Here is a 26,209-nt window from a genome sequence, read left to right as displayed (position 1 = left end):
TGTTAAGGTATAGGGAAATCGCAGATTTGTAAATAATTTGATTTCATCTAAGCATAGTTCAAACTTCGTACCATGTATTTGGTGTATCATTCTATAAAATAGGAACATGGAGGACTTTTTTGGCGTATTTCATATCAGTAACATTTTTTGTGGTGGTTTTGATTTATATAGTTGAAAGATTTTATCCTGAGTCAACCGGAAGCTTACGAGTTCAAGTTAGGCCAAAATGCTTACCGAAGACCTGGAGATCCTCCATTAGAAGAAGTTATTGAAATGTTACACAGAAATGATGCTGTAACAACTGACGATGGTACCACGAATGAACAATCCCATGAGAAAGATGAATTTTAAATAGGTAATTTACTTTTACAATTTCTTATTTCTAATGAAATGGATTTATGTGTGTATATTTCCACAGCCTGTAATCATGCTTAATGTCAATTTCTGGAATTTTGCTGTGTGCAGGTTTATAGTTGTCCAACATTTCGAGTGGACTCACCACCCATCATTAGTGACTCAAGAAGAGCATAGTGGATTGGAAAAGAGTGCTGGAATGGATACTATTTCTTCCTTTATAACCATTCCAGCACTCTTTTCTGATCCACCATGCTCTGCTTGAGTCGCTGATAATGGGTGGTCACTGGTGAGTCCACTCAAAACGTTGAACAATGCTAAACTTGCACACACAGCAGATTTAGTTCAAACAAAATGGATTTAGTTCTTTTTCAATTTGAACTGTGTATGCTTGTTTGTCTTTGAGAGTTGCTCATTTGCAGTGAGAGATTTTCGAGGATTTCTTATGTTTGTTTGAATCTCTAGATACTTACACTCACACGTATTTTTCAGGAACAATGGTGTCTTTCAAATTAATTGGCGTTGCTGCCACCACTTTGGCTCTGGTTTCAATGTTATCTTGAGGCCTGCATGTTCCATTAATGGACGTGGTTTCCTTAGCATTTTAGAGCTATTAATAAAGTTATTTATGTTAATAATTATTTCTATATCAAGCACTGACTTTGTGAATTGTCATGACTATTACATGTCTCAAATGCAATCTCAGTGGGAATAATAACCCTTCTTTCAGGTTCTGAAGGTTGTCAAGGGTAAAGATGGCAATTTGAGTCATCTTGTGTCGATGAATGTAATGATCCTTCGAGTTTTCAAGTTTATTATTCACAATAAGCCTCTCATTAAGGTCATCCATGATAAAATCATTGTACTAATATTAGCTTGTGCAAAATTAATATGAAATAGTCAGTATGGAAAATGAACGATAAGTTGGTTGATTGTGTGGATAAGGGTTTTGTCAGTGCCATATAACTAAATAACTATGTTTGAATTTCTTTCATTAAACATTGAGGTTGGTCTCAACTTAGTTGATGAAAAAAAATTCAAATGCAGTAAATCATCAAATAAATTAATTTCAAATTATTTATTGAAAACATCAATAATCTGCATCTCTTTTTTTAAATCATCTATTTTGGTTGTAGCTTGTATTCTGGTGCATCTGTTCTTTGTACGTCATATCTGCCATAATGAACTTTTTGCGCTGTAATTTGGATAGCATTAATGTGCAATTTCAGTTTATATGATATAGCTAGTTGCCTCATAAAGAAGAGCATACGCGAACAGCTCTTATCAGTTAATGGTGGAATACCATTTCTTATTACGAGCTTGTATAGTGGCATTTCCTGTCAGCAACTTGTACCATGTCTTCATATTGGTCATTTGAATGGCACATCTTCATATCAGTCACCCAGACAAACATTTTATTTTGATCCATTGTACAATGCATTTATATAAAACTTATTACATTGTTCACTTTGATATTTTCATAGTTTTTATGATTTCTAGTCAATTGCAATTAACAATCATCAATTCTAAGACCAAAAGTTAAAACTAAGGAACATGATGATGCATTAAAAGCAATGGTTAATATGTGTACCTTTGAGATCGTAAAATGTAGCTAACGATTAAATTCAACTTTTTATAGCTCGTTGAGTTAGGCTGCTGAACAATGGACGTTTCACACTGAATTCGGCTGCTGAACAATGGACGTTCCACACTGAAAGGTGTTTTTCCTAACCAATATAGGGGTCTTGATTTAAACTCGGTTACTTGTTTAGCGTGGGTGGGTTGTTTTAGGTTCAGGAGTTTAGTGGCAGTATCATCCATGTGATCTTAATCTTTTTCAGTTACATGCGACAAGTCTACCAATTCTCCTAATTAAAAAAACAAAATATAAACTTTCTGTGAATCACCAATGTTTATCTCTTTAGAAAAAAGTATGCGACAAGTCTACCATCTCCTAATTAAGAAAACAAAAAATGAACTTAATGTAAATCACCAAGGTTCATTTCTTTACCAATTCTCCTAATTAAGAAAACAAAAAATGAACTTAATGTAAATCACCAATGTTCATTTCTTTAGAAAGAGGTATGGTATCAAAGAAAGTCCATTGTATTAATGCTGAATTATTTCCGCGATCATAGTATACGTATATACCAAATGACCCCAGCCATGTTCGAATCCTGCAGGGGCAGCGTGATGCTGCTGATGCTGATGAATGCCGATCCCGATGCTGTTGACGTATGTGCTGTTGATGCTGATCCCGATGCTGTTGACGTATGTGCTGCTGATGCTGATCCCGATGCTGTTGAGATATGTGCTGCTGATGCTGATCCCGATGATGTGTTTCACGCACAGTTGTCTATAACGCGATTTTTTGAAAGCCTTTCCGGCGGGTTTTTCCAGTCGAAATCCAGTAGGAATTTATTGGAATCGCAAGTTTGATAGCTAGTTTCTGCACAATGAAAGCGTCCCAGGGGTTTTCGAGGGTGCTGAATCCAAATATGCAATTAAAAAACCATTTTAACTGCAACAAATCAAGATTTAACCTCAATTTCTTCCGCCGGATTCTGTCACCGGAATCTCCAAAAAATCGCATTATAGACAACTCCGTTTCGCGCGATGCTGCGGCGTAATTCTGCTCGCTTCGGCGATTATATAATATGTACTATGTTGATTCTTCAGCAGGGATTTTCTCCCCCTGAAAAAACTATAAAAGCATACAACGCTGAATTATTTTCACGATCATAGGATACGTATATACCAAATGACCCCATTTTATCTTAATAACTATAAATGTTGCATTTATGAATGAAATTTCGCAGTTGTAGAATAGAAATGCATATTCAAAGGAAGAGAAAAGGTGATAATCATCCCATAAAAAAACAAATACAAATTGAATTTTCTGTAAATCACGAGTCTTGATTTTTTTGGAAGAGGTATGATATGAAAGAGACTTTATGATAGATATATCCCAAATTATCCCATTTTATCTTACTAACAACAAATCTTGTATTTGTGTTTGAAATTTTCAGTTGTAAAGCAGAAATGCGTGTTTAAATGAAGAGAAAAGGTGAGTACAAGTATCGTAATGTTTTATCTTAATAACAACCAATATGTGTATTTAAATGAAGACAAAGGGTAATTAAAAGGATCATAATATAAGTATATACCAAATGGCCCCATTTTATTTTAATAATAAAAAATCTTGTATTTGAGAATGAAATTTTCGCAGTTGTGAAGTAGAAATGCTTATTTGAACGAAGATAAAAGGTGTTTAATATCTTATTGATAGCGGATAATAAAATGTGATAATTTGTTAATTGAAATCATGATTATTTATCTATTTTAAAATTTATTGTTGTTTTCTTTGGGTTCATATTCATTAAATGCTACAAAGTTTCTAGTTTTTAATATTCATTAAATGCTATTGAGTTCCTAGTTTGAGTTCCTAGTTAGTAAATATTGTATGGTAATTTTTAATAAATGTTTTTGGGTTTACCATTAATACGTGCATAGGGGACTTGGCATTTATAAATAAGTTTGTTTGTTATGTTTCTTTTTTAATTTTTTATTATTATTATTTAATGTAATTCATGGTGTTGAGAAACCGAGTGTAGTGAAGTCTAACTCCTAATTTCTCTACTTGATAATTACTTGTGAATGTTAGATGTTTTGTTATTACTTCTTATGTCTTTTTAATCAAGCAATTATACAAATGCTCATTTTTTTAGGAAAATATAGAAACCATAAAGAGAAAAAAACATACATTAGAGGAAATTTCATCCTAAAAATGGCTTGTTAAGGAAAAATAATAAAATAAGAGTTATGAATTTTGGAGGATATATATATATATATATATATATATTGTATTTTTGACATATCTCTTTATAAGTTTACTCAAATTTAAAGTGAAGGCAATTCCGCATCCAAGAAATACCCATTATGTATACTTTTGAGAAGACCCACATTGATAAAAATTGGTGATACATTAAAAAAACGTGTTCAACATGTTTTTTTAATGTATCTTCAATTTTTATCAATGTGGTCTTCTCAAAAGTATGCATAATGGGTACTAGTTGAATGCGGAATTAAATTCCGTATCCAACTAGTACCTACACTTGAAATTTGAGTAAACCTATAAGGAGATAAACAAAAAATACAATTAAAAAAGATAAAAAAAAATTATTTTCTCTCCAAAATATTTACATGTACCTCTTTTTAAAAAGGATTTTGATTGGGTTACATATTATGACATGGAAATTACATGAAATTTTCATGGGCACTTTTAGGCTAAAATTTTTTCTAATGCAAATTAGGAGGCTAGCTAGGAAAAAACTCACAAGGGGGAAACCCAACAATCATTCTCTTATAGAATTAGATCAAAATGAGATATCCAAGACCAAGACAAAACTACCACCAAAATGTCAAGTCCAACCTTCCTGCAAGTCACATCCAAAGTCAAAGTCAACGTTGGTTAAATTGCTCCAAATACGATCAAAGTTTAAAATTTTCAGACTTGCAACTAGGGCCAAATTTTGGCCTGTGGTTACCTCAGAAATTTCGGCCTCCTTTCATAGAGTTTTGTTGTTGACATGTGCGAACTCTAAGAAGTCAAAGATTTGGTCAATGATGCAAGATTCTCCTTGTTTTGACTTGTCTCTCTCTCTCCTATGATTCAACCTCTTACTCCTTCATTAGGTGCAAAGTATACTTGCTGTGATGATGAATGAATATGTTCCAAAGGGGTCAAACTTGTCTCTTATATATAGCTTTGGGAGGGTCGTATAGGTGCCACTTGGAGGGCTAGGCCGACTTGGTCAACTTGTGGACTAATGACTCAATATAAAATTCAAATTTCTTTTTCTTACAAATGTCTAAATGGAACATGACTCAAATACATTTTTTTTCTCATAATAAATTCTTTTTGACTCTAAGCATGAAGAACATGCTTTGAACAATGTAAATTATCAAAGAGAACTATAAACTCAAAACGAGATATCTAGCCAAAAAATCCCAAAAAAAGAAAAGAAAAAAAAGCGAAAAACGAAGTGTTGATGCTGCATAAACAATTTTTATTTATTTTTTGGGGTAAATTTCAACATTTTTTAAAAATGACAAATGAAATTCAGTAAAAAGAATTTTTTTTTGTGTAAAAGACTCCCTGAAAATGAAAAGTGTTGATGTTGGAATAACTTTATTATTATTATTATTATTATTATTATTATTATTATTTTCATGGTAAATTTTCAACACTTTTTAGCAATGACGTTAAAGGTAAAATATCATTGCTCCGAAAAATCTTAAAATTCCAACAATTTCAGACATGGTACTAAAAATAAAATATCATGTATTTGAAAAACTTTAAAATCCCAACAATTTTCAGTTGTGGTGTTAAAGATAAAATATCATGATTTAGAAAAATCTTAAAATTTTGACAAATTTTCAACCACGAAATTAAAACCAAAGATCATGACTATCGAAAACTTGAAGTTTTTAATATATTTCAACCATGAAATTATGAAAAAATTACATGACTAAAAAAACTAGAAAAATGAACACCTGAATGAAATAGTCATTATATTAAGAGTAATTTTTTTTCAAATGCTAAAATTGTAGCTATTTTAAAATTTTAGTTTAAGACAGCTTGACACATTGCAACAAAATTTTATAAATCAACCATCAAATTTACATTCAGTGTAGGCGAATTCAACCCATTGTAATGAAAAGTTAAAAACCAACCATGAAATTGACACATTGTGGGGGCAGACTCAATTCATTATAATCAACTATCAAATTGACACATAATGAGATCGGGTTGCTAGTTGAGAATCGACACAAAATTTGAAAAAAAATGAAAAATACAAAACTAAACAAAAATTAAAACAATGAAAAAAATTAAAACAAAACCAAAAAACTTGAGAAAAAAACAAGTAAATAAAAATATATATTAAAACATTAAAAAAAAGATTCAATAAAAAAAATCAAATATAAAAATATGTATTAGAGAAAAAAAATGTAAAAAAAAACAAAATTAACTTATAAGGAAAGATAAAAAATTATACAATTTAAAAAAAAAAAAAAAAAAGGAAAGATAAAAAAATTATACAATTAAAAATAAAAATTAAAAAATAAACAAATAAATGAAAAACTAAGAAAATATTTCAAAAATACATAATTTAAGAAACAAAATTTAAAAATAACATTAAAAGAAATACAAAACAAAAAATTAATAGGTAATTGGATAATTACCAAAAAAAAAAAAAAAGTAAACAAATATAATAAGAAACATTAAAAAAAATTTAAATAGAAAAAAATGAAAAAAAAAAAAAATTTAAAAGAAAACATTAAAAATAAAAATAAAAATTATAACACAAAATTAATTTAAAAAAAAAAAATCATTAAAAGAAAACATTAAAAATAAAAATAAAAATTATAACACAAAATTAAATTAAAAAAATAAAATAAAAAGAAATAAAAAATCGAGTTTCCTGACTGGTCGATTCCTAGAATCGGCTAGCCAGACCAGTCGCCAAGGGGCCATGGGTGTCACGCCCCTATCTTGGCGGTAGTTTTTCAACCGCTCATAGGCAAGTGCGGCACCACCACCCGATTTCATTTCAACAATAATTTCAAGTGTGGACTATGCCTAACATTCCATACTTAGTTCACTTTTCACTTTCTAAGCATTCATCAGTTATAACACAGCAGAAACATTCATTTAATCTTCATTCATAAACATAAGCATACAAGTTCACTTAGTCTTTTTAAGGGAGGGATAACTCTCTGATAAGAGTCTGCCCACAATATATAACAATATACTTTATGAATTCAATATACAACAACCTCTCTAAGGCAACCCCAAAATATTCTTGACCAAACAAGGTCAACCACCAATTCTGGAAATTTCACCTTAGACAATCGTTCAGCCTGCTCGACTCGTTCGTGCAGCCTTGCCCAGGGTGGTTTGCCCACCGTGCGGCCTTGCCCACCGTTCAGCAAAACTCGTGCTACCCGACGCCCGCTCACTGATCACTATCGCACTTCAAACTTCGTTCCACCGGTCGTTCAGCCCATCGTTTAGCTTGTCGTTCAGCTCGCTTGTTCAACTCGTCATTCAGCTCACCTGTTCAGCTTGCCCATTCCACCCATCATTCAACTCACCTATTCAGCTCGCCCGACAGCTCATCGTTCAACTCTTCCGTTCAGCTCGCCATTCAACCTGTCGTTCGGCTGTTCATTCCGCGCATCATTCAACTATTCGTTCGCCTCTCGTTTAGCTATTTGTTCAGCTTGTTGTTCGCACGTCGTTCATCTGTCCATTCAACCCATCCGTTCACTCGTCGTTCAACTGTCTGTTTAGCGCAACGTTTGGCCTGCCCATTCAGCACACCATTCAGATCACCCGCCAACTGTTCAACCCGCGCCCGGTTTGCCCACCTGCGTCCACCTGCCGGCAAACACGCCTCTGCTGTTCGCCTGACCTGCGGCCCTACGGTTCCCCAAACTACAACTCGCCTGGCTCTGCGGTCAATTCGCCCTGCCTTGGTACTTCGGCCTCGCACCGCCTGTACCTCAGCCTTTCTTGTATGGCTCCTCACTTTTCTCTCCTCAAGTTTCCTTGAATGCTTTGTGAGCTTGCTTGATGATCTTCTCCACTCATGGTGTCCTCCTTATACACAAACGCCAAGTTTTGTCATGGGTCAGCCTGCCCAGGCCGACCTACAATTTGACTGTCCACGCCCCCACATAAGGTTAGCTCACCCACCAAGTCGCCCTGCCAGGTCCACTCGTCTGATCACACTGTATAAGGTCGCCCTCCTCAAGTTTCAACACTTAGCCAAATTTTTCCTTTCATTTTCTTATCACACGCCAACTCGTCTGAACGTCACAACTAACATCGCAACCGACTCGCCGCTCTCCAACTCATCGCACCCACCGACTCTTCGCACGCCAGCTCGTCGCGTTTAACTAAGGGTGCGTCACCCCACTCCGCCGCACATCAACCATTGACTCGTGGGCTTGACATACTCCCCCGCTCTAAATGGTTGTCGTCCTCGACAACTCTCCATCCTGACAATCACCATCACCAAGACTCTTAAACCACACAAATGTGTGTATGGGTAATCCAGATGTGTCCACCTCTCGACCTGCCTCATGCCATAGATATGCCAAACTTTGCAAGGAATCATGTGCTGGTACCCCTCATGTCGGTGACTAGTTGGGTAGCTAATCCAACCGTGCATCGCCTCCATAAGAACTCATGCCCCTACATCATCATGACTCATCACTACATGCTACCTGTCAATCTATGTCATCTCAACCCTAGATGTCTGTTCAAATGTTGGAGATTCACTACCATGAGCAACTAACAATGAGCCTCATCTCCGTGATATTCTAAGAAGATAAGGAGGAAATGGAGCCTGAAGGCTCTCCCTCTTCCTCACAAATAAAATCAATCCATCTATCAGGATCCTCCACTTTGAATCTCTGCAAGTATGCTTCCCGATCCTCCATCTGAACATTCGGCCTAACATCCTCATCCTCATCCATCTCCACTGCCTCTAGCCTCCTTGATAGATCCAAGATACTATTAGACAATGTTCGGATCACATGTGATTGTTCCATAAGCTTTGCCTCCATAGAAGACAACTTATTATAGACCTCTTCATCTCATTTGTCATTCTCCATATGCATCGCTCTCAATTTACACTCAGCCTTTGTAACTCCTACAGTTGGAACACCAATGGGTACATCCTCTCGTCCGTCGTAAATGTATAGTTTCTTCATATGGAGAACTACCATAGCCTCAAATTGCTTCATAAACTCAATGACCAACACAACTTCGTAGACATCTATCTGCACCACAGTGAAATCGACCTTCCCTGTCCATTAACCAAGTGTTACACCACTCTCTCAGCTACACCGATTAAAAATTCTGGAGGATAATTCACTGCCTTCATTTGTGCTTGCACCGGTACAAACTTCAGTCCGATCCTTCTCGTAGTATCCTCACTCATGAAGGTTTGAGTTGCCCCACTATCCACCATAGTGAGTACAGTGCCACTCCCAACTTTCATCTCAACATACTCTAACTTGTTTCTTTTAGGATCCCTTTGTGAGATTGCCTCCATAGCCACTGCAGCTCCTAGAATCTGCATGACCCCAACAAAAGTTTCTTCTTTCTTTTTCGCATTGGATTGTGCTATCGTAGCCACTTTTGGTCTTGAAGGACAATTCTTCACCATATGTGGTTCCTCACACATCCAACACTTCAATGGTTTCTTTGTCTTCACCTTGTCATGTGATCTCGAAGGCTCCTCCTTTGTAGACTTCTCCTTCGGCTTGTCAGTCTTTTTCTTCTTCTCTTCGGTTCCTTCTTCATAGTGTTCTACCAAGCGATCCACAATAGCAAATGCTTCTTCAAGTGTTTCTATCTTTTGTGTATTCACTTCATTGCATGCCCAAGGCTTCAATCCTATAATGAAATTGAATACCTTGTCCCTCTCTACCATATCTGGAAGTTCCAAAATTGCACTTGAGAACCCTCACTGATAAGCTTGTAGACTCCCTGTTTTCTTTACATATTTTATCTTCATCCTTGCATCCATGTTTTGTCTTGTGGACTAAAATGAGTTTGCAAAGCCTTCTCCATTTCGTCCCACGAAGTGATCTCTGCAACATTGCCACTGGCAAGGTGGTCCATCTTCCTTCACCACCACATCTTAGCATCCCGTGTCAAGAACTGAGAAACTTCCTTGACTTTGGTTTCCTCATCGAACATCCCCAAACACCCCAAGTACTACTCCATGTCCCATATAAATTTACCAATAGTTTTTGCACTCCTTGTCTCGTCATAAGAATCAGGTTCCTTGACTTTCACATGAGTCACTCCTCCACCTGAGTTATGCCCAACAACCCTTTTCAAAACCACTATCTCATTCTAAGCATCATCAAGATATTTCTGTAATTTCAAGATTTCTGCCAAACCTTGGTCCCTTGCAGCTCCAATCTCTTTGACTTCCATTTATGTTTGCATATACTACTACTCAGTATATTCGTGTCGGATCTTGAGGCCTTCAAGCTCTCCTTCCACCTTTGAGTAGCCATCTCGAACTTTAATATTCTTAGCCTTTATCGAGGCTACATCAGAAGCTAGCTCCTCCATTCGATCCAACACCTATCCATGAAAGTTGTTTCAGCATTCCTGTTAGATTCACCTGTCATCACTTGAGGTTCTTCTGCCAGTTCAGCCATTTGCTTCCTTTGTAGTCTGGTATAGACCATAAACCGATCAAAAGCCTCCGTCGTTTATCTGACTGAAGTGTAGAGATACACCTCTCTACTTCTACAACCTTATTCGACTGAATCAGGCCTCTGATACTCTTGTCACGCCCCTATCTTGGCGGTAGTCTTCCAACCGCTCATAGGCAGGTGCGGCACCACCACCCAATTTATTTTCAACAATACTTTCAAGTGTGGAATATGCCTAACATTTCATACTTAGTTTATTTTTCACTTTCTAAGCATTCATCTGTTATAACACAACGGAAACATTCATTTAATCTTCATTCATAAACATAAGCATACAAGTACACTTAGTCTTTTTAAGGGAGGGAAAACTCCTTGATAAGAGTATGCCCACAATATGTAACATTATACTTTACAAATTCAATATACAACAACCTCTCCAAGGCAACCCAAAATATTCTTGACCAAACAAGGCCAACCACCATTTCTAGAAATTTCACCTTAGACCGTCGTTCGGCCTACTCGACTCGTTCGTGCAGCCTTACCCAGGGCGGTCTGCCCACCGTGCGGCCTTGCCCATTATTCAACAAAACTCACGCTGCTTGGTGCTCGTTCACCATTCACCGTCGCACTTCAAACTTCGTTCAACCCATTGTTCAACTCGCTTGTTCAACCCGTTGTTCAGCTCGCCCGTTCCACCCGTTCAGCTCGCTCGACAGCTCATCGTTTAGCTCGCTCGTTCAACTCACCATTTAACCATCTTTCAAATGTTTGTTTTGCCTGAATGTTCAACCTGTCGTTCAACTGTTCGTTCAGCTTGACCATTTTCCCATCGTTTAGCTGTTCGCTCAACCCCCTGTTCGCCCGTCGTTCAGCTGTCTGTTCAATCCAATTGTTCGCCCATCATTCAGCTGTCCATTCAGCTCGTCGTTTAGCGTAACGTTCGGCCCGCCCGATCAGCACACCATTCAGCTCGCCCATCGACTGTTCAACCCGCGCCTGTTTTTCCCACCTGCGTTCACCTGTGTGTAGACCCACCTCTGTGGTTCGCTCGACCTGTGGCCCTACGATTCACCTGAACTGCAACTCGCCCAACTCTGCAGTCAATTCACCCTGCCTTGGTACTTTAGCCTTGCACCGCCTATACCTTGGCCTTTATTGTATGGATCCTCACTTTTCTCTCCTCAAGTTTTCTTGAACACTTTGTGAGCTTGCTTGATGATCTTCTCCACTCATGGCACCCTCCTTCTTATACCCAAACACCAAGCTTTGTCATGGGTTGGCCTGCCCAGGCCGACCTACAATTTGACTGTCCGCACCCCAACTTAGGGTCGGATCGCCCACCAAGTTTCCCCGCCGGGTCCACTCGCCCGACCGCACCGTATAAGATCGCCCTCCTCAAGTTTTGACACACAGCCAAATTTTTCCTTTCGTTGGCTTGTCGCACTCCAACTCGTCCGAACGTTGCAACCGACTCACTACTCTTCAACTTGTCACACCCACCGACTCGTCGCACGCCAACTTGACATATTTAACCGAGGGTGCGTCGCCCCACTCCGTCGCACATCAACCGACAATTCGTGGGATTGAAAGTAGGCGACCGTGCAACTCCACCCTTCTTGGCCGCGACCCCTTAGGGGGTCATGCAAATCAGCCTATCCTGACCATAGCCCCTTAGGCGGTCGTGCAACTCAACCTGGCCTAGCCGCAACCCCTTAGGCGACTAGGCCCGGTGGAGATGCATGACTGGTTGATTTCAAGAATTCAATGACTAGGCCGACGCAGGCGACCATGCAACTCCGCCCGGCATGGCCGCGACCCCTTAGGTGGCTAGGCCTGGCCAGGCCGATTCCCAGAATCGGTGGGAAACTCCTTTTTTTTGTCTTTTTATTATTTTTTAATTTTTTTGTAAGTCAAAGTTCCATTCATTCATAAAAAAAGAAGTACATCATAAGAAAAATGCAGGTAGTCTCACCCGACCAGGTTTTTTTGACTATCGTGATCAACATATGATAAAGACACAAAAGAAAAACTAGGGACACAATCCACAACTTAGGGGGAAAAAGTACTGGAAAACACATAAAACAAGTAAAACACATGTAACCATGCTCAATCATCAGAAGTAATAGAAGCAGGATTGTCTAAAGCATTCCTTGGAGGAGGAGGAGGATGGAAGGAACACTATACATGCTCTTCGAAGTGAGCCATACATTACTCCAACTTCTCCACCTTCTTGGATAACAAATTCTACCCACGCCATACCACCACGACCAACTCCCGAACATGACACTGAAAGTAATGCATCTTGTTCAACATAGAAATGAGCTCTGCATGTTCTTCCTGCCATTCCCTCTCTGAAGTTTCTAGACGGTCCAATACAGATTGGATCAAATCCTGACAATTGTCCAAACAACAGTGACGCTCCATTTTTTCCCCACGCCCAGACTGTCTCACCTTCCCCCATCTACCTGTGCTACCTCGACGTGTCGCTCCACCCCTCTTTAGATTCCGCGAGGTTCTCCCCCCACGACCAGCTAGCAAGCCAGCACAACCACCATGAGCCCCAGAAGTCACCTGGGCTGAGTTGCTGGTGGTTCTCCCACCTCGACCAAAAATTGGAGGCTCCTTTTCCATCATTTCCACTTGCAGATGTGACCCCCAAACCTCCTGAATGGCTGAAATTTGCTTAGACGGGGGAAGGCAATGGGTGTTGCGTGACTCAAGGCGCATTATATCAAAACTAATGGCTGAAATTTTGGAACCCTACTGGAACATATCGTATGTAAGGATGGTGTATCAGTGGATCTTTCCAAAGTCGCGATAATTCTCAATATGCATATCAAGCAGTTGAGATCTACATTGGAGCGTATGAGTTATTATTGCAGATTCATCCACAATTATGCAATAATCACTGCACCACCAGAGAAGGTGCTAAAGAAGACTGAGCCCTTCATATAGACCTTTAAGTGTGATGTTGCCTTTGATACTCTGAAGGAAAAGTAAGCAAGTGCTCTGATTTTGGTCTATCATGATTGGAACAAGGAATTCCATCTGCACATTGACGTGTCTGGTATTTCTCTCGGTGCCATCCTTGTGCAACTTGGAGAAGGCAATCTAGACCATCCTATATACTTTACCAGTCTGAAACTCTCTACTGCTGAGCGCAATTGCACCACAATTGATCGTGAGGCTTTAGCAATGGTCTATGCTCTTCAAAAGTTTCACCATTATCTGTTGGGAGGTCATTTTAAATTCTTCATAGATCATTCAACCCTCAAATACTTAGTCAATAAGCCCATGCTGGAAGGGAGGATTTGTCGATGATTGCTGCAATTCAGGTGTTTTCTTTTGAAGTTATTGTAAGACCTGGACAAACCAATGTAGGGCTAGATCATTTTTTTCATTTGGAGTCAGGCGAATATGGAGGGTCTGTTGATGATTAGCTTCCTCATGCAGACTTGTTCAAAGTTGAGGTTCTTCTAGACTATCTTGAAGATATTGCACTTTTCCTAACTACTGGAAGAGAATCAAGCATGACCGCAAGAAGACAAAGGTAAAACACCAGATACAATAGAAGGTAAAACACCTGAATCTGCTCATTACATTGTTGTCCATTGCAATATTGGAGTAAATGAAGATTTGTTTCATACTTCATTTGCTTCTTGGAAAGATCAATGGCTACTTGATACAAGGGCAACCTGCCATATGCATTTTTGGAACGAGTTATTTGAAGACCTTGGTGACTGTAGATGGAGCAGTGTACTTTGCAGACAAGTCAAGTCTCAAGCTGTCTGGAGTTGGCACCATCATGCTTAAAGTGCTTGGACTTCTTGATTTTGTCTGCCTAATGTACTCTACCTTCCAGAACTGTGGAGAAACCTGTTGTCCCTTGTTCACATTCACCAACAAGGAAACTCCATTCGTATGTTTGATGGCAAAGTAGAGATAAGGAAAGCATCTGACAAAACAATTGTCATGACTGGAATACAGGAGGAAACACTACTGAAGTTGCAAGGAACATCTGCTTGTGCGCAAAACTTTTCATGCCTTTCTTAGTGTAATGAAGGTACATTGCCATCTAGTCTTCTATGGCATGCAAGATTTGGACATCTTAATTATGATAGTCTTTGTTTGTTGAAAAAGAATGGTGTTTCTGGTTTGCCAACTATTCCTAAGGAAACTAAAGCAATGTAATGCTTGTATCCTACAAAATCATAGCAAACAACCATTTCATGATTCTACTTTCAGAACATGTAGAAAACTTGCACTGATTCATTTTGATTTGTGTGGCCCTATTCTTGTTCCTTCTGCAAATGGCAATAGATATATGATGACTTTTATTGATGATTACACCATGATGTGTTGGGTATATTTGTTGAAACATAAATTAGAAGCTTTTGAAAGTTTAAGAAATTTTCATGCATGGATTGAAAATGATGCAAAATCACATATTGGCTCCCTTCATACTAATAATGGAAAATAATATGCTTCTAATTAATTTGAAAACTATCTCTTCCAACATGGGATTCAAAATCAAACTATTGTTCCATACAATCCTTAACAAAATGGTGTAGCTGAAAGAATGAATAGGACTATTTTGAATATGGTTCGCTGCAAGGTCGATTCCTATTCTAATTGTTCAAAAATGTAAAGTTGATATTTTAGGTTGATGTAGTTCTCTATGCAGTATATGTCAAAAATAGATGTCCATCTTATGTTCAAAAATGTAAAGTTGATGTTTTGGGATGATGCAGTTCTATGTGCAATATATGTCAAAAATAGATGTCCATTTCATGCTCTCAAAGAAAAGATTAATTATGAAATGTTGTAAGGCATCTTAGGATCTTTGGTTCCACTTGCTATGTCTTGATTCCCAAGGAACAAAGAAGCAAGCTTGATGCAAGGAGTTGAAAATGCATTTTCTTAGGGTATTTAGATACCACCAAAGCATATCATTACGATGAGGTAAATAAGAAGTTTTTATTGTCTAGAGATGTGATTTTCCTTGAATCTTCCAAGATCGACAACATTGTTGAACACTAGCTTGATCTTTTGGATAGATTCCATCATGCAAAAACTTATTATGAATTTGATAATGAGATTCAACATATTGAAGGGGGGGGGAGGTCCCTATTTTGGATCAATTTATGGAATCTCCTTCTGAAACATTGTCTCCCCCTCATGAAGTTTTGTCCATTCCTTCAAATTAGGAAGATCCCTTGAGTGATGTGATTGAGAGGATTTGAAGGCTAAATCTTGGTGCAACCCCATCTCAATCAATAGAGCAACCTGGACCATCTCAAATAGGTCCCCTAAAATGGCTCACTAAAACACTTAAACTGTTCATCCTGATGAGGTTGGAAAGACATGAACCATAATTTCCACTAGACAAGATGGAGGTGATGTAGATAATCAAATTCAGTTGATGATATGGATGATTCATATGGTTGTGAATTGAATTTGTTTACTAATTTTGAACCAATTTCCTTTAAAGAAGTTGCTCATCATGATGAATGGAAAGAAACACATAGAAGCAGTATGATGCTCTCACAAAGAATGGGAAATTGAAGTTGGTGGACCCTCCATTTGGAACCAAACCAGTTGGATGCAAGTGGGTCTACAAGAACTAGTACAATAAGATGGGTCACTTGACAAGCACAAAGCAAGGCTCGTGGAAAAAGGATTTGCACAGGAAGGTGGTGTCAATTATGAAGAGACCTGCACCCGTATCAAAATGGACCACCATTTGAACTGTCTTTGTCTTGGCAGCTCAAAATGGATGGAAAGTTCATTAGCTGGATGTGAAGACTACTTTCTTGAATGGAGGCTTGAACGAAAATGTCATGTCTCAACCAAAAGGTTTTATTTTGAAGGGATAAGAACATCAAGTATGCAAACTCATCAAATCCTTATATGGCCTAAAACAAGCACTGTGAGCTTGGTATGAAAAGTTGATTGAGCATCTTTTGAAATTGAACGTCAAACACTTTAATCTTGATGATTTAACTTTGTTTTTCAAGAAAATTGGCAAAACTGCTATTTATCTTGTGGTATATGTTGATGATTTGTTGATGACAAGGAACAATGAATACTATATTGCATCCATAAAAAATGAGTTGGAGAAAGCATTCGAGATAATAGATTTGGGACACCTTCACTTCTACTTGGGCATTGAAGTGACTCAACATCCAAGGTATATAATCCTTTCTCAAAATAACTACATTAGAGATTTGTTGAACAAGTTTGGCATGGCTCAATGCAATCCGTTGTCCACTCCAATGGAACAAAATATGAAGCTCATATCTAAAGAAGGGAATGAATTTGAGGATGCAACTAAGTATAGACAACTTGTGGGTCTTATCTACCTCACCACTATTAGACCAGATATTTCATTTGTTGTTGGGATCCTTTCCATGCTTATGAAAAATGATTCTAAAGAGCTTGAAAGGAACTCAAGGCTTTGGACTCAAATATTCATAGGTGGGATGACTTCAACTTGATTGGATATTTCGATTCATATTTTGACGGAGATAATGAAAATGGAGTGTCTACTTCAGGATATCTTATGAGTCTTGGATCAGTCACTGTCTCCTGGAGGTTACACAAACAATCATTTCCAACAGATTCTACAACAAAGGCAGAATATGTCGCAGTTGCAGAAGCAACCAAGGAGGTTGTGCAACTCAAGAAAATTCTTGAAGACTTGCAAGAGGAACCAGTGAACTCTACCCCCCTTCTAATCCACAATACTTCTGCAATTAAGTGGGCCAAGGATCCCAAATTCCATCAAAATGTATCAACACAAAGTATCATATGATTTGATATCATGTATAGGCCAAGACTATTCATCCACGACATTGTTCCACAAATGTGAAAATTGTAAACATTTTCATCAAAGCACCTGGAAGAGAAAATTTTGAAAGATTTAGAATGATGCTTGGACTCACTAACACCCCTTTAGATTAAGGGGGGGAATCTTAGACACTTTATCCTCTGGGATTGGATGAATAAATTGTAAATATCTAAACAAAAGGAAATATGAACAATAAGAATAGAAATCGACCTTGGAATATGAATCCCAAAGGTCGCTCTTTGATATTATATAATTTTGTTCTCATTAATGCAATGACATCCAAGTTCGGGAGTTATTCCTTGGCCTGACAAATGTGATAATTGTAGAAGGGAAAATTATAACGATAAATATTGCGGATATTATAACCGAGTTTGGTTTTGGCAATATTATCACGATAATTCCGAGCATAGAAGTACACGGCCAAATTAGTAGCCAAAGGGTTCTGTAGGAAAGAGGAAGTTGACTATGATAAAACTTTTGCTCTAGTTGCAAGATTTACTTTTGTCGAGGTCATCATATTTTTGAAATCATGTTTTGGTTGGCCTTTATTCCATTGGGTGTGAGCAATTCTTTCCTAAATGGTGTGATTGAATACGAAGTATACATTAATTAGTGAAGGGGTTTTGAGGTGCATGGGCAATATATTCATGTATGTAGATTGAAGAAGGCCCTTTATGGGTTGAAGCAAGCATTATGTGCATGGTATTCAAGGATTGATAAATACTTAGAATTTGGGTTTCTCATGATTTTCGCAAATCCTCTCCTTATTATTTATATGATAAATTTGTTCTCGTTGTCTTGGTTTTGTATGTAGATGGCTTGATTCTTATAGTTAGTTCTAAGAAACTTATTGTGTGGTGCAAGAAGTTGGACAACAAATTTGATATGAAATAAATTGGCCTAATGCATTATATTTTGGGTCTAGAAGTTGGGCAAGGTGTGGGTGAAGTCTTCCTTGGGCAAGGGAGGTACACAATGGAGATCCCAAATAACTTTCAAATACTTGATTGCAAACCCTTGGCCACTCCTTTGGCTCCACTTCTGAAACTATTTGCTGATTTATATTCTAATTTGGTTACTCCTTTGTTTAGGCAGATCATTGGTTCCCTGATGTATCTTGTGAATATTATGCTGGATATAAGTTTTATAGTTGATACTTTGAGCCAGCTCATGGTTCAACCTTGAAGATTCATTGGATAGTTGCCAAATATGTGCTCGGATACTTGAAAGTATAGTTAATTATTGGCATGAGGTATGTGGGAGATGGTGAGTTACCATTGCATAGTTTCTTTTATTCTAATTGAGAAGGAGATGCAAGTTCGAGGAAGAGCACTTTTGGTTTTTCTTTTAGCTTGGGCACATGTATGATTTTATGGTTCAACAAAAAGAAGGCAGTAGTTGCACTCAGTTCAATAGAACTAGAATATGTGGTGACCTCATTTGCTTGTTGTAAAGCCATATGGCTTCGTAAGTTGATAGTAGAGTTGACCGATCAGATGTTGGAGTTCTCTGTTTTAAACTGTGACAATCGGAGTTGCATCAAGTTCTTTGAGAATCCATTCTTTCATCATCATCCAAGCACATTGATATTTGGTACCATTTTTGGAGAAATAGAGTTGAGAAGGGAGCAAGTGATCTTGATTATGTTCAGCCAAATTTGCAATTAGCAGGGATTCTGATGAAGCCCTTAGCTAAGGGGAAGTTTGAGATGTTGAGGGAGAAACTTGGTTTGGTGGAGAACAACTTCCTTGCAAAGAGGGAGTGTTAGTTTTTACTTGTTGCTCCGATGTGTTCTCCCTCAATAGTGGCTTGATTAGCAGATCATTCCAACAATAGATTTCTGTGCAGAATTATGTGTTGGTGGGGGAGTGTGCATTAGAGAGTCTAATGAGGGCATGCTAGTTTAGCAGGCTTCCAAGGGTGTGTGAAGCACACACATGCTTGGATGCATGGTCTCTTTTGAGAAGGTACAATCACCAATGCAGATAGGGCTCATTGCATGGGGGAGGTTCTATTCTAGGAGGACTCAAATCATAAGATTAGGTAGGTATGCATGAGAGAGATTCTCATCCATGCTTGCATGCACTTCCTGTTCGAGAGTGGGCGTATTAATATAGGTGGTTTAACTAATGCATGAGCATGCATTAGGGTTAGTTTTTTCTCTTCAAGTTTAGTGCACCACTGGTTGCCTAGGTTTATTGTAACATGTCTTCACTTGTTCTATAAAAGAGATAGGGCACTTCACTAGGGGGTTAGATAGTTGAAGTTTTGAGCTAGTCTTTAATCGAGATAAGGTAGTTGCACATGTAATATTTTCAGTGTAATAGAAAGTTATTTAATTCCTTGCTGCAATTTTAGATTGCTGTTTTGACTTTCAGATTCCTGTATTTGTAGATCTAGCACCCTATTACGCACTGTTTTGATTGGGCTTTAATCACTTTCAGATTATGCAGCGTAGTGATTTTAGGTCCTGAAAATTTAACATTTTGAATTTTTAAAACCTGTTGCCCCATTGATGGAATTCTCATGGGACCACGAAGAACACTGAGCACTATCTCTAATTGCCAGTGTTCTCTTTATGTCTCTAAAAAAAAAATTCTTTTTCAAAATACGGGCTTCACGAATACTTTTCTCTTGGTGAGCATTAGGTAAACTACAAACTATATTCAGTTTCCTCAAGGATAAGGTTTGGTAGCTAAGATATCCAAACCTTCTTGATGATTTAGTACATTATTGATTTAATGTCTCAACTTGCTAACACTATAAAGATGTACTCAAATATTTACGTATCTCCGAAAGGTTTAATCGAATTTTGTAACAGTGATACCATATGTATCGAAGATTCATCTCAGCAATTGCTTATTTTCAACTTCATTGAATATGCTGCAATTTATTGAATTACGCGTTCTTTCATATGAATATTGGATGTTAAGGTATAGGGAAATCGCAGATTTGTAAATAATTTGATTTCATCTAAGCATAGTTCAAACTTCGTACCATGTATTTGGTGTATCATTCTATAAAATAGGAACATGGAGGACTTTTTTGGCGTATTTCATATCAGTAACATTTTTTGTGGTGGTTTTGATTTATATAGTTGAAAGATTTTATCCTGAGTCAACCGGAAGCTTACGAGTTCAAGTTAGGCCAAAATGCTTACCGAAGACCTGGAGATCCTCCATTAGAAGAAGTTATTGAAATGTTACACAGAAATGATGCTGTAACAACTGACGATGGTACCACGAATGAACAATCCCATGAGAAAGATGAATTTTAAATAGGTAATTTACTTTTACAATTTCTTATTTCTAATGAAATGGATTTATGTGTGTATATTTCCACAGCCTGTAATCATGCTTAATGTCAATTTCTGGAATTTTGCTGTGTGCAGGTTTATAGTTGTCCAACATTTCGAGTGGACTCACCACCCATCATTAGTGACTCAAGAAGAGCATAGTGGATTGGAAAAGAGTGCTGGAATGGATACTATTTCTTCCTTTATAACCATTCCAGCACTCTTTTCTGATCCACCATGCTCTGCTTGAGTCGCTGATAATGGGTGGTCACTGGTGAGTCCACTCAAAACGTTGAACAATGCTAAACTTGCACACACAGCAGATTTAGTTCAAACAAAATGGATTTAGTTCTTTTTCAATTTGAACTGTGTATGCTTGTTTGTCTTTGAGAGTTGCTCATTTGCAGTGAGAGATTTTCGAGGATTTCTTATGTTTGTTTGAATCTCTAGATACTTACACTCACACGTATTTTTCAGGAACAATGGTGTCTTTCAAATTAATTGGCGTTGCTGCCACCACTTTGGCTCTGGTTTCAATGTTATCTTGAGGCCTGCATGTTCCATTAATGGACGTGGTTTCCTTAGCATTTTAGAGCTATTAATAAAGTTATTTATGTTAATAATTATTTCTATATCAAGCACTGACTTTGTGAATTGTCATGACTATTACATGTCTCAAATGCAATCTCAGTGGGAATAATAACCCTTCTTTCAGGTTCTGAAGGTTGTCAAGGGTAAAGATGGCAATTTGAGTCATCTTGTGTCGATGAATGTAATGATCCTTCGAGTTTTCAAGTTTATTATTCACAATAAGCCTCTCATTAAGGTCATCCATGATAAAATCATTGTACTAATATTAGCTTGTGCAAAATTAATATGAAATAGTCAGTATGGAAAATGAACGATAAGTTGGTTGATTGTGTGGATAAGGGTTTTGTCAGTGCCATATAACTAAATAACTATGTTTGAATTTCTTTCATTAAACATTGAGGTTGGTCTCAACTTAGTTGATGAAAAAAAATTCAAATGCAGTAAATCATCAAATAAATTAATTTCAAATTATTTATTGAAAACATCAATAATCTGCATCTCTTTTTTTAAATCATCTATTTTGGTTGTAGCTTGTATTCTGGTGCATCTGTTCTTTGTACGTCATATCTGCCATAATGAACTTTTTGCGCTGTAATTTGGATAGCATTAATGTGCAATTTCAGTTTATATGATATAGCTAGTTGCCTCATAAAGAAGAGCATACGCGAACAGCTCTTATCAGTTAATGGTGGAATACCATTTCTTATTACGAGCTTGTATAGTGGCATTTCCTGTCAGCAACTTGTACCATGTCTTCATATTGGTCATTTGAATGGCACATCTTCATATCAGTCACCCAGACAAACATTTTATTTTGATCCATTGTACAATGCATTTATATAAAACTTATTACATTGTTCACTTTGATATTTTCATAGTTTTTATGATTTCTAGTCAATTGCAATTAACAATCATCAATTCTAAGACCAAAAGTTAAAACTAAGGAACATGATGATGCATTAAAAGCAATGGTTAATATGTGTACCTTTGAGATCGTAAAATGTAGCTAACGATTAAATTCAACTTTTTATAGCTCGTTGAGTTAGGCTGCTGAACAATGGACGTTTCACACTGAATTCGGCTGCTGAACAATGGACGTTCCACACTGAAAGGTGTTTTTCCTAACCAATATAGGGGTCTTGATTTAAACTCGGTTACTTGTTTAGCGTGGGTGGGTTGTTTTAGGTTCAGGAGTTTAGTGGCAGTATCATCCATGTGATCTTAATCTTTTTCAGTTACATGCGACAAGTCTACCAATTCTCCTAATTAAAAAAACAAAATATAAACTTTCTGTGAATCACCAATGTTTATCTCTTTAGAAAAAAGTATGCGACAAGTCTACCATCTCCTAATTAAGAAAACAAAAAATGAACTTAATGTAAATCACCAAGGTTCATTTCTTTACCAATTCTCCTAATTAAGAAAACAAAAAATGAACTTAATGTAAATCACCAATGTTCATTTCTTTAGAAAGAGGTATGGTATCAAAGAAAGTCCATTGTATTAATGCTGAATTATTTCCGCGATCATAGTATACGTATATACCAAATGACCCCAGCCATGTTCGAATCCTGCAGGGGCAGCGTGATGCTGCTGATGCTGATGAATGCCGATCCCGATGCTGTTGACGTATGTGCTGTTGATGCTGATCCCGATGCTGTTGACGTATGTGCTGCTGATGCTGATCCCGATGCTGTTGAGATATGTGCTGCTGATGCTGATCCCGATGATGTGTTTCACGCACAGTTGTCTATAACGCGATTTTTTGAAAGCCTTTCCGGCGGGTTTTTCCAGTCGAAATCCAGTAGGAATTTATTGGAATCGCAAGTTTGATAGCTAGTTTCTGCACAATGAAAGCGTCCCAGGGGTTTTCGAGGGTGCTGAATCCAAATATGCAATTAAAAAACCATTTTAACTGCAACAAATCAAGATTTAACCTCAATTTCTTCCGCCGGATTCTGTCACCGGAATCTCCAAAAAATCGCATTATAGACAACTCCGTTTCGCGCGATGCTGCGGCGTAATTCTGCTCGCTTCGGCGATTATATAATATGTACTATGTTGATTCTTCAGCAGGGATTTTCTCCCCCTGAAAAAACTATAAAAGCATACAACGCTGAATTATTTTCACGATCATAGGATACGTATATACCAAATGACCCCATTTTATCTTAATAACTATAAATGTTGCATTTATGAATGAAATTTCGCAGTTGTAGAATAGAAATGCATATTCAAAGGAAGAGAAAAGGTGATAATCATCCCATAAAAAAACAAATACAAATTGAATTTTCTGTAAATCACGAGTCTTGATTTTTTTGGAAGAGGTATGATATGAAAGAGACTTTATGATAGATATATCCCAAATTATCCCATTTTATCTTACTAACAACAAATCTTGTATTTGTGTTTGAAATTTTCAGTTGTAAAGCAGAAATGCGTGTTTAAATGAAGAGAAAAGGTGAGTACAAGTATCGTAATGTTTTATCTTAATAACAACCAATATGTGTATTTAAATGAAGACAAAGGGTAATTAAAAGGATCATAATATAAGTATATACCAAATGGCCCCATTTTATTTTAATAATAAAAAATCTTGTATTTGAGAATGAAATTTTCGCAGTTGTGAAGTAGAAATGCTTATTTGAACGAAGATAAAAGGTGTTTAATATCTTATTGATAGCGGATAATAAAATGTGATAATTTGTTAATTGAAATCATGATTATTTATCTATTTTAAAATTTATTGTTGTTTTCTTTGGGTTCATATTCATTAAATGCTACAAAGTTTCTAGTTTTTAATATTCATTAAATGCTATTGAGTTCCTAGTTTGAGTTCCTAGTTAGTAAATATTGTATGGTAATTTTTAATAAATGTTTTTGGGTTTACCATTAATACGTGCATAGGGGACTTGGCATTTATAAATAAGTTTGTTTGTTATGTTTCTTTTTTAATTTTTTATTATTATTATTTAATGTAATTCATGGTGTTGAGAAACCGAGTGTAGTGAAGTCTAACTCCTAATTTCTCTACTTGATAATTACTTGTGAATGTTAGATGTTTTGTTATTACTTCTTATGTCTTTTTAATCAAGCAATTATACAAATGCTCATTTTTTTAGGAAAATATAGAAACCATAAAGAGAAAAAAACATACATTAGAGGAAATTTCATCCTAAAAATGGCTTGTTAAGGAAAAATAATAAAATAAGAGTTATGAATTTTGGAGGATATATATATATATATATATATATATATATATTGTATTTTTGACATATCTCTTTATAAGTTTACTCAAATTTAAAGTGAAGGCAATTCCGCATCCAAGAAATACCCATTATGTATACTTTTGAGAAGACCCACATTGATAAAAATTGGTGATACATTAAAAAAACGTGTTCAACATGTTTTTTTAATGTATCTTCAATTTTTATCAATGTGGTCTTCTCAAAAGTATGCATAATGGGTACTAGTTGAATGCGGAATTAAATTCCGTATCCAACTAGTACCTACACTTGAAATTTGAGTAAACCTATAAGGAGATAAACAAAAAATACAATTAAAAAAGATAAAAAAAAATTATTTTCTCTCCAAAATATTTACATGTACCTCTTTTTAAAAAGGATTTTGATTGGGTTACATATTATGACATGGAAATTACATGAAATTTTCATGGGCACTTTTAGGCTAAAATTTTTTCTAATGCAAATTAGGAGGCTAGCTAGGAAAAAACTCACAAGGGGGAAACCCAACAATCATTCTCTTATAGAATTAGATCAAAATGAGATATCCAAGACCAAGACAAAACTACCACCAAAATGTCAAGTCCAACCTTCCTGCAAGTCACATCCAAAGTCAAAGTCAACGTTGGTTAAATTGCTCCAAATACGATCAAAGTTTAAAATTTTCAGACTTGCAACTAGGGCCAAATTTTGGCCTGTGGTTACCTCAGAAATTTCGGCCTCCTTTCATAGAGTTTTGTTGTTGACATGTGCGAACTCTAAGAAGTCAAAGATTTGGTCAATGATGCAAGATTCTCCTTGTTTTGACTTGTCTCTCTCTCTCCTATGATTCAACCTCTTACTCCTTCATTAGGTGCAAAGTATACTTGCTGTGATGATGAATGAATATGTTCCAAAGGGGTCAAACTTGTCTCTTATATATAGCTTTGGGAGGGTCGTATAGGTGCCACTTGGAGGGCTAGGCCGACTTGGTCAACTTGTGGACTAATGACTCAATATAAAATTCAAATTTCTTTTTCTTACAAATGTCTAAATGGAACATGACTCAAATACATTTTTTTTCTCATAATAAATTCTTTTTGACTCTAAGCATGAAGAACATGCTTTGAACAATGTAAATTATCAAAGAGAACTATAAACTCAAAACGAGATATCTAGCCAAAAAATCCCAAAAAAAGAAAAGAAAAAAAAGCGAAAAACGAAGTGTTGATGCTGCATAAACAATTTTTATTTATTTTTTGGGGTAAATTTCAACATTTTTTAAAAATGACAAATGAAATTCAGTAAAAAGAATTTTTTTTTGTGTAAAAGACTCCCTGAAAATGAAAAGTGTTGATGTTGGAATAAATTATTATTATTATTATTATTATTATTATTATTATTTTCATGGTAAATTTTCAACACTTTTTAGCAATGACGTTAAAGGTAAAATATCATTGCTCCGAAAAATCTTAAAATTCCAACAATTTCAGACATGGTACTAAAAATAAAATATCATGTATTTGAAAAACTTTAAAATCCCAACAATTTTCAGTTGTGGTGTTAAAGATAAAATATCATGATTTAGAAAAATCTTAAAATTTTGACAAATTTTCAACCACGAAATTAAAACCAAAGATCATGACTATC

The 26,209-nt window shown here is 36.5% G+C and overlaps 1 protein-coding gene and 2 long non-coding RNA genes across 7 annotated transcripts in view; all 3 read left to right on the top strand.

Moving 5' to 3' along the window:
- The window catches only part of LOC149149392 (uncharacterized), a 97,387-nt gene extending 96,116 nt beyond the window's left edge, over positions 1-1,271 (top strand). For 3 of the 5 annotated variants that reach the window (XR_016263404.1, XR_016263403.1, XM_089445071.1), the window contains 2 exons: positions 172-355; positions 847-1,271. Coding sequence is in view for 3 of the 5 variants with exons in the window: in XM_089445071.1 (XP_089301197.1) it covers positions 172-351 (180 nt within the window). In the remaining 2 variants the exon portion in view is untranslated. Of the gene's footprint in view, positions 1-171; positions 357-465 lie in introns of those variants that run through there. The other 2 variants (XM_089445072.1, XM_089445073.1) reach the window with 2 other exon arrangements.
- Positions 1-3,090, top strand: part of LOC149149391 (uncharacterized) — a 210,659-nt gene extending 207,569 nt beyond the window's left edge. Inside the window, exons 2-3 of the long non-coding RNA XR_016263406.1 lie at positions 2,007-2,072; positions 2,538-3,090. This is a non-coding gene — a long non-coding RNA (uncharacterized LOC149149391). The remainder of the gene's footprint in view (positions 1-2,006; positions 2,073-2,537) is intronic.
- Positions 3,091-3,397: 307 nt separating this feature from the next.
- On the top strand, positions 3,398-23,468 carry LOC149149390 (uncharacterized). Its single transcript, XR_016263405.1, has 4 exons — positions 3,398-3,421; positions 20,550-20,733; positions 21,225-22,450; positions 22,916-23,468. It is a non-coding gene; the product is annotated as an uncharacterized LOC149149390 (long non-coding RNA).
- Positions 23,469-26,209: the final 2,741 nt, after the last annotated feature.

The sequence above is a fragment of the Pinus tabuliformis genome, chromosome 9, assembly GCF_031772625.1.
Source record: "Pinus tabuliformis cultivar Carrire ecotype Pingquan chromosome 9, CPIR1, whole genome shotgun sequence".
Taxonomy (NCBI): Eukaryota; Viridiplantae; Streptophyta; class Pinopsida; order Pinales; family Pinaceae; genus Pinus; species Pinus tabuliformis.
This window is presented reverse-complemented; position numbering and strand designations above follow the sequence as displayed.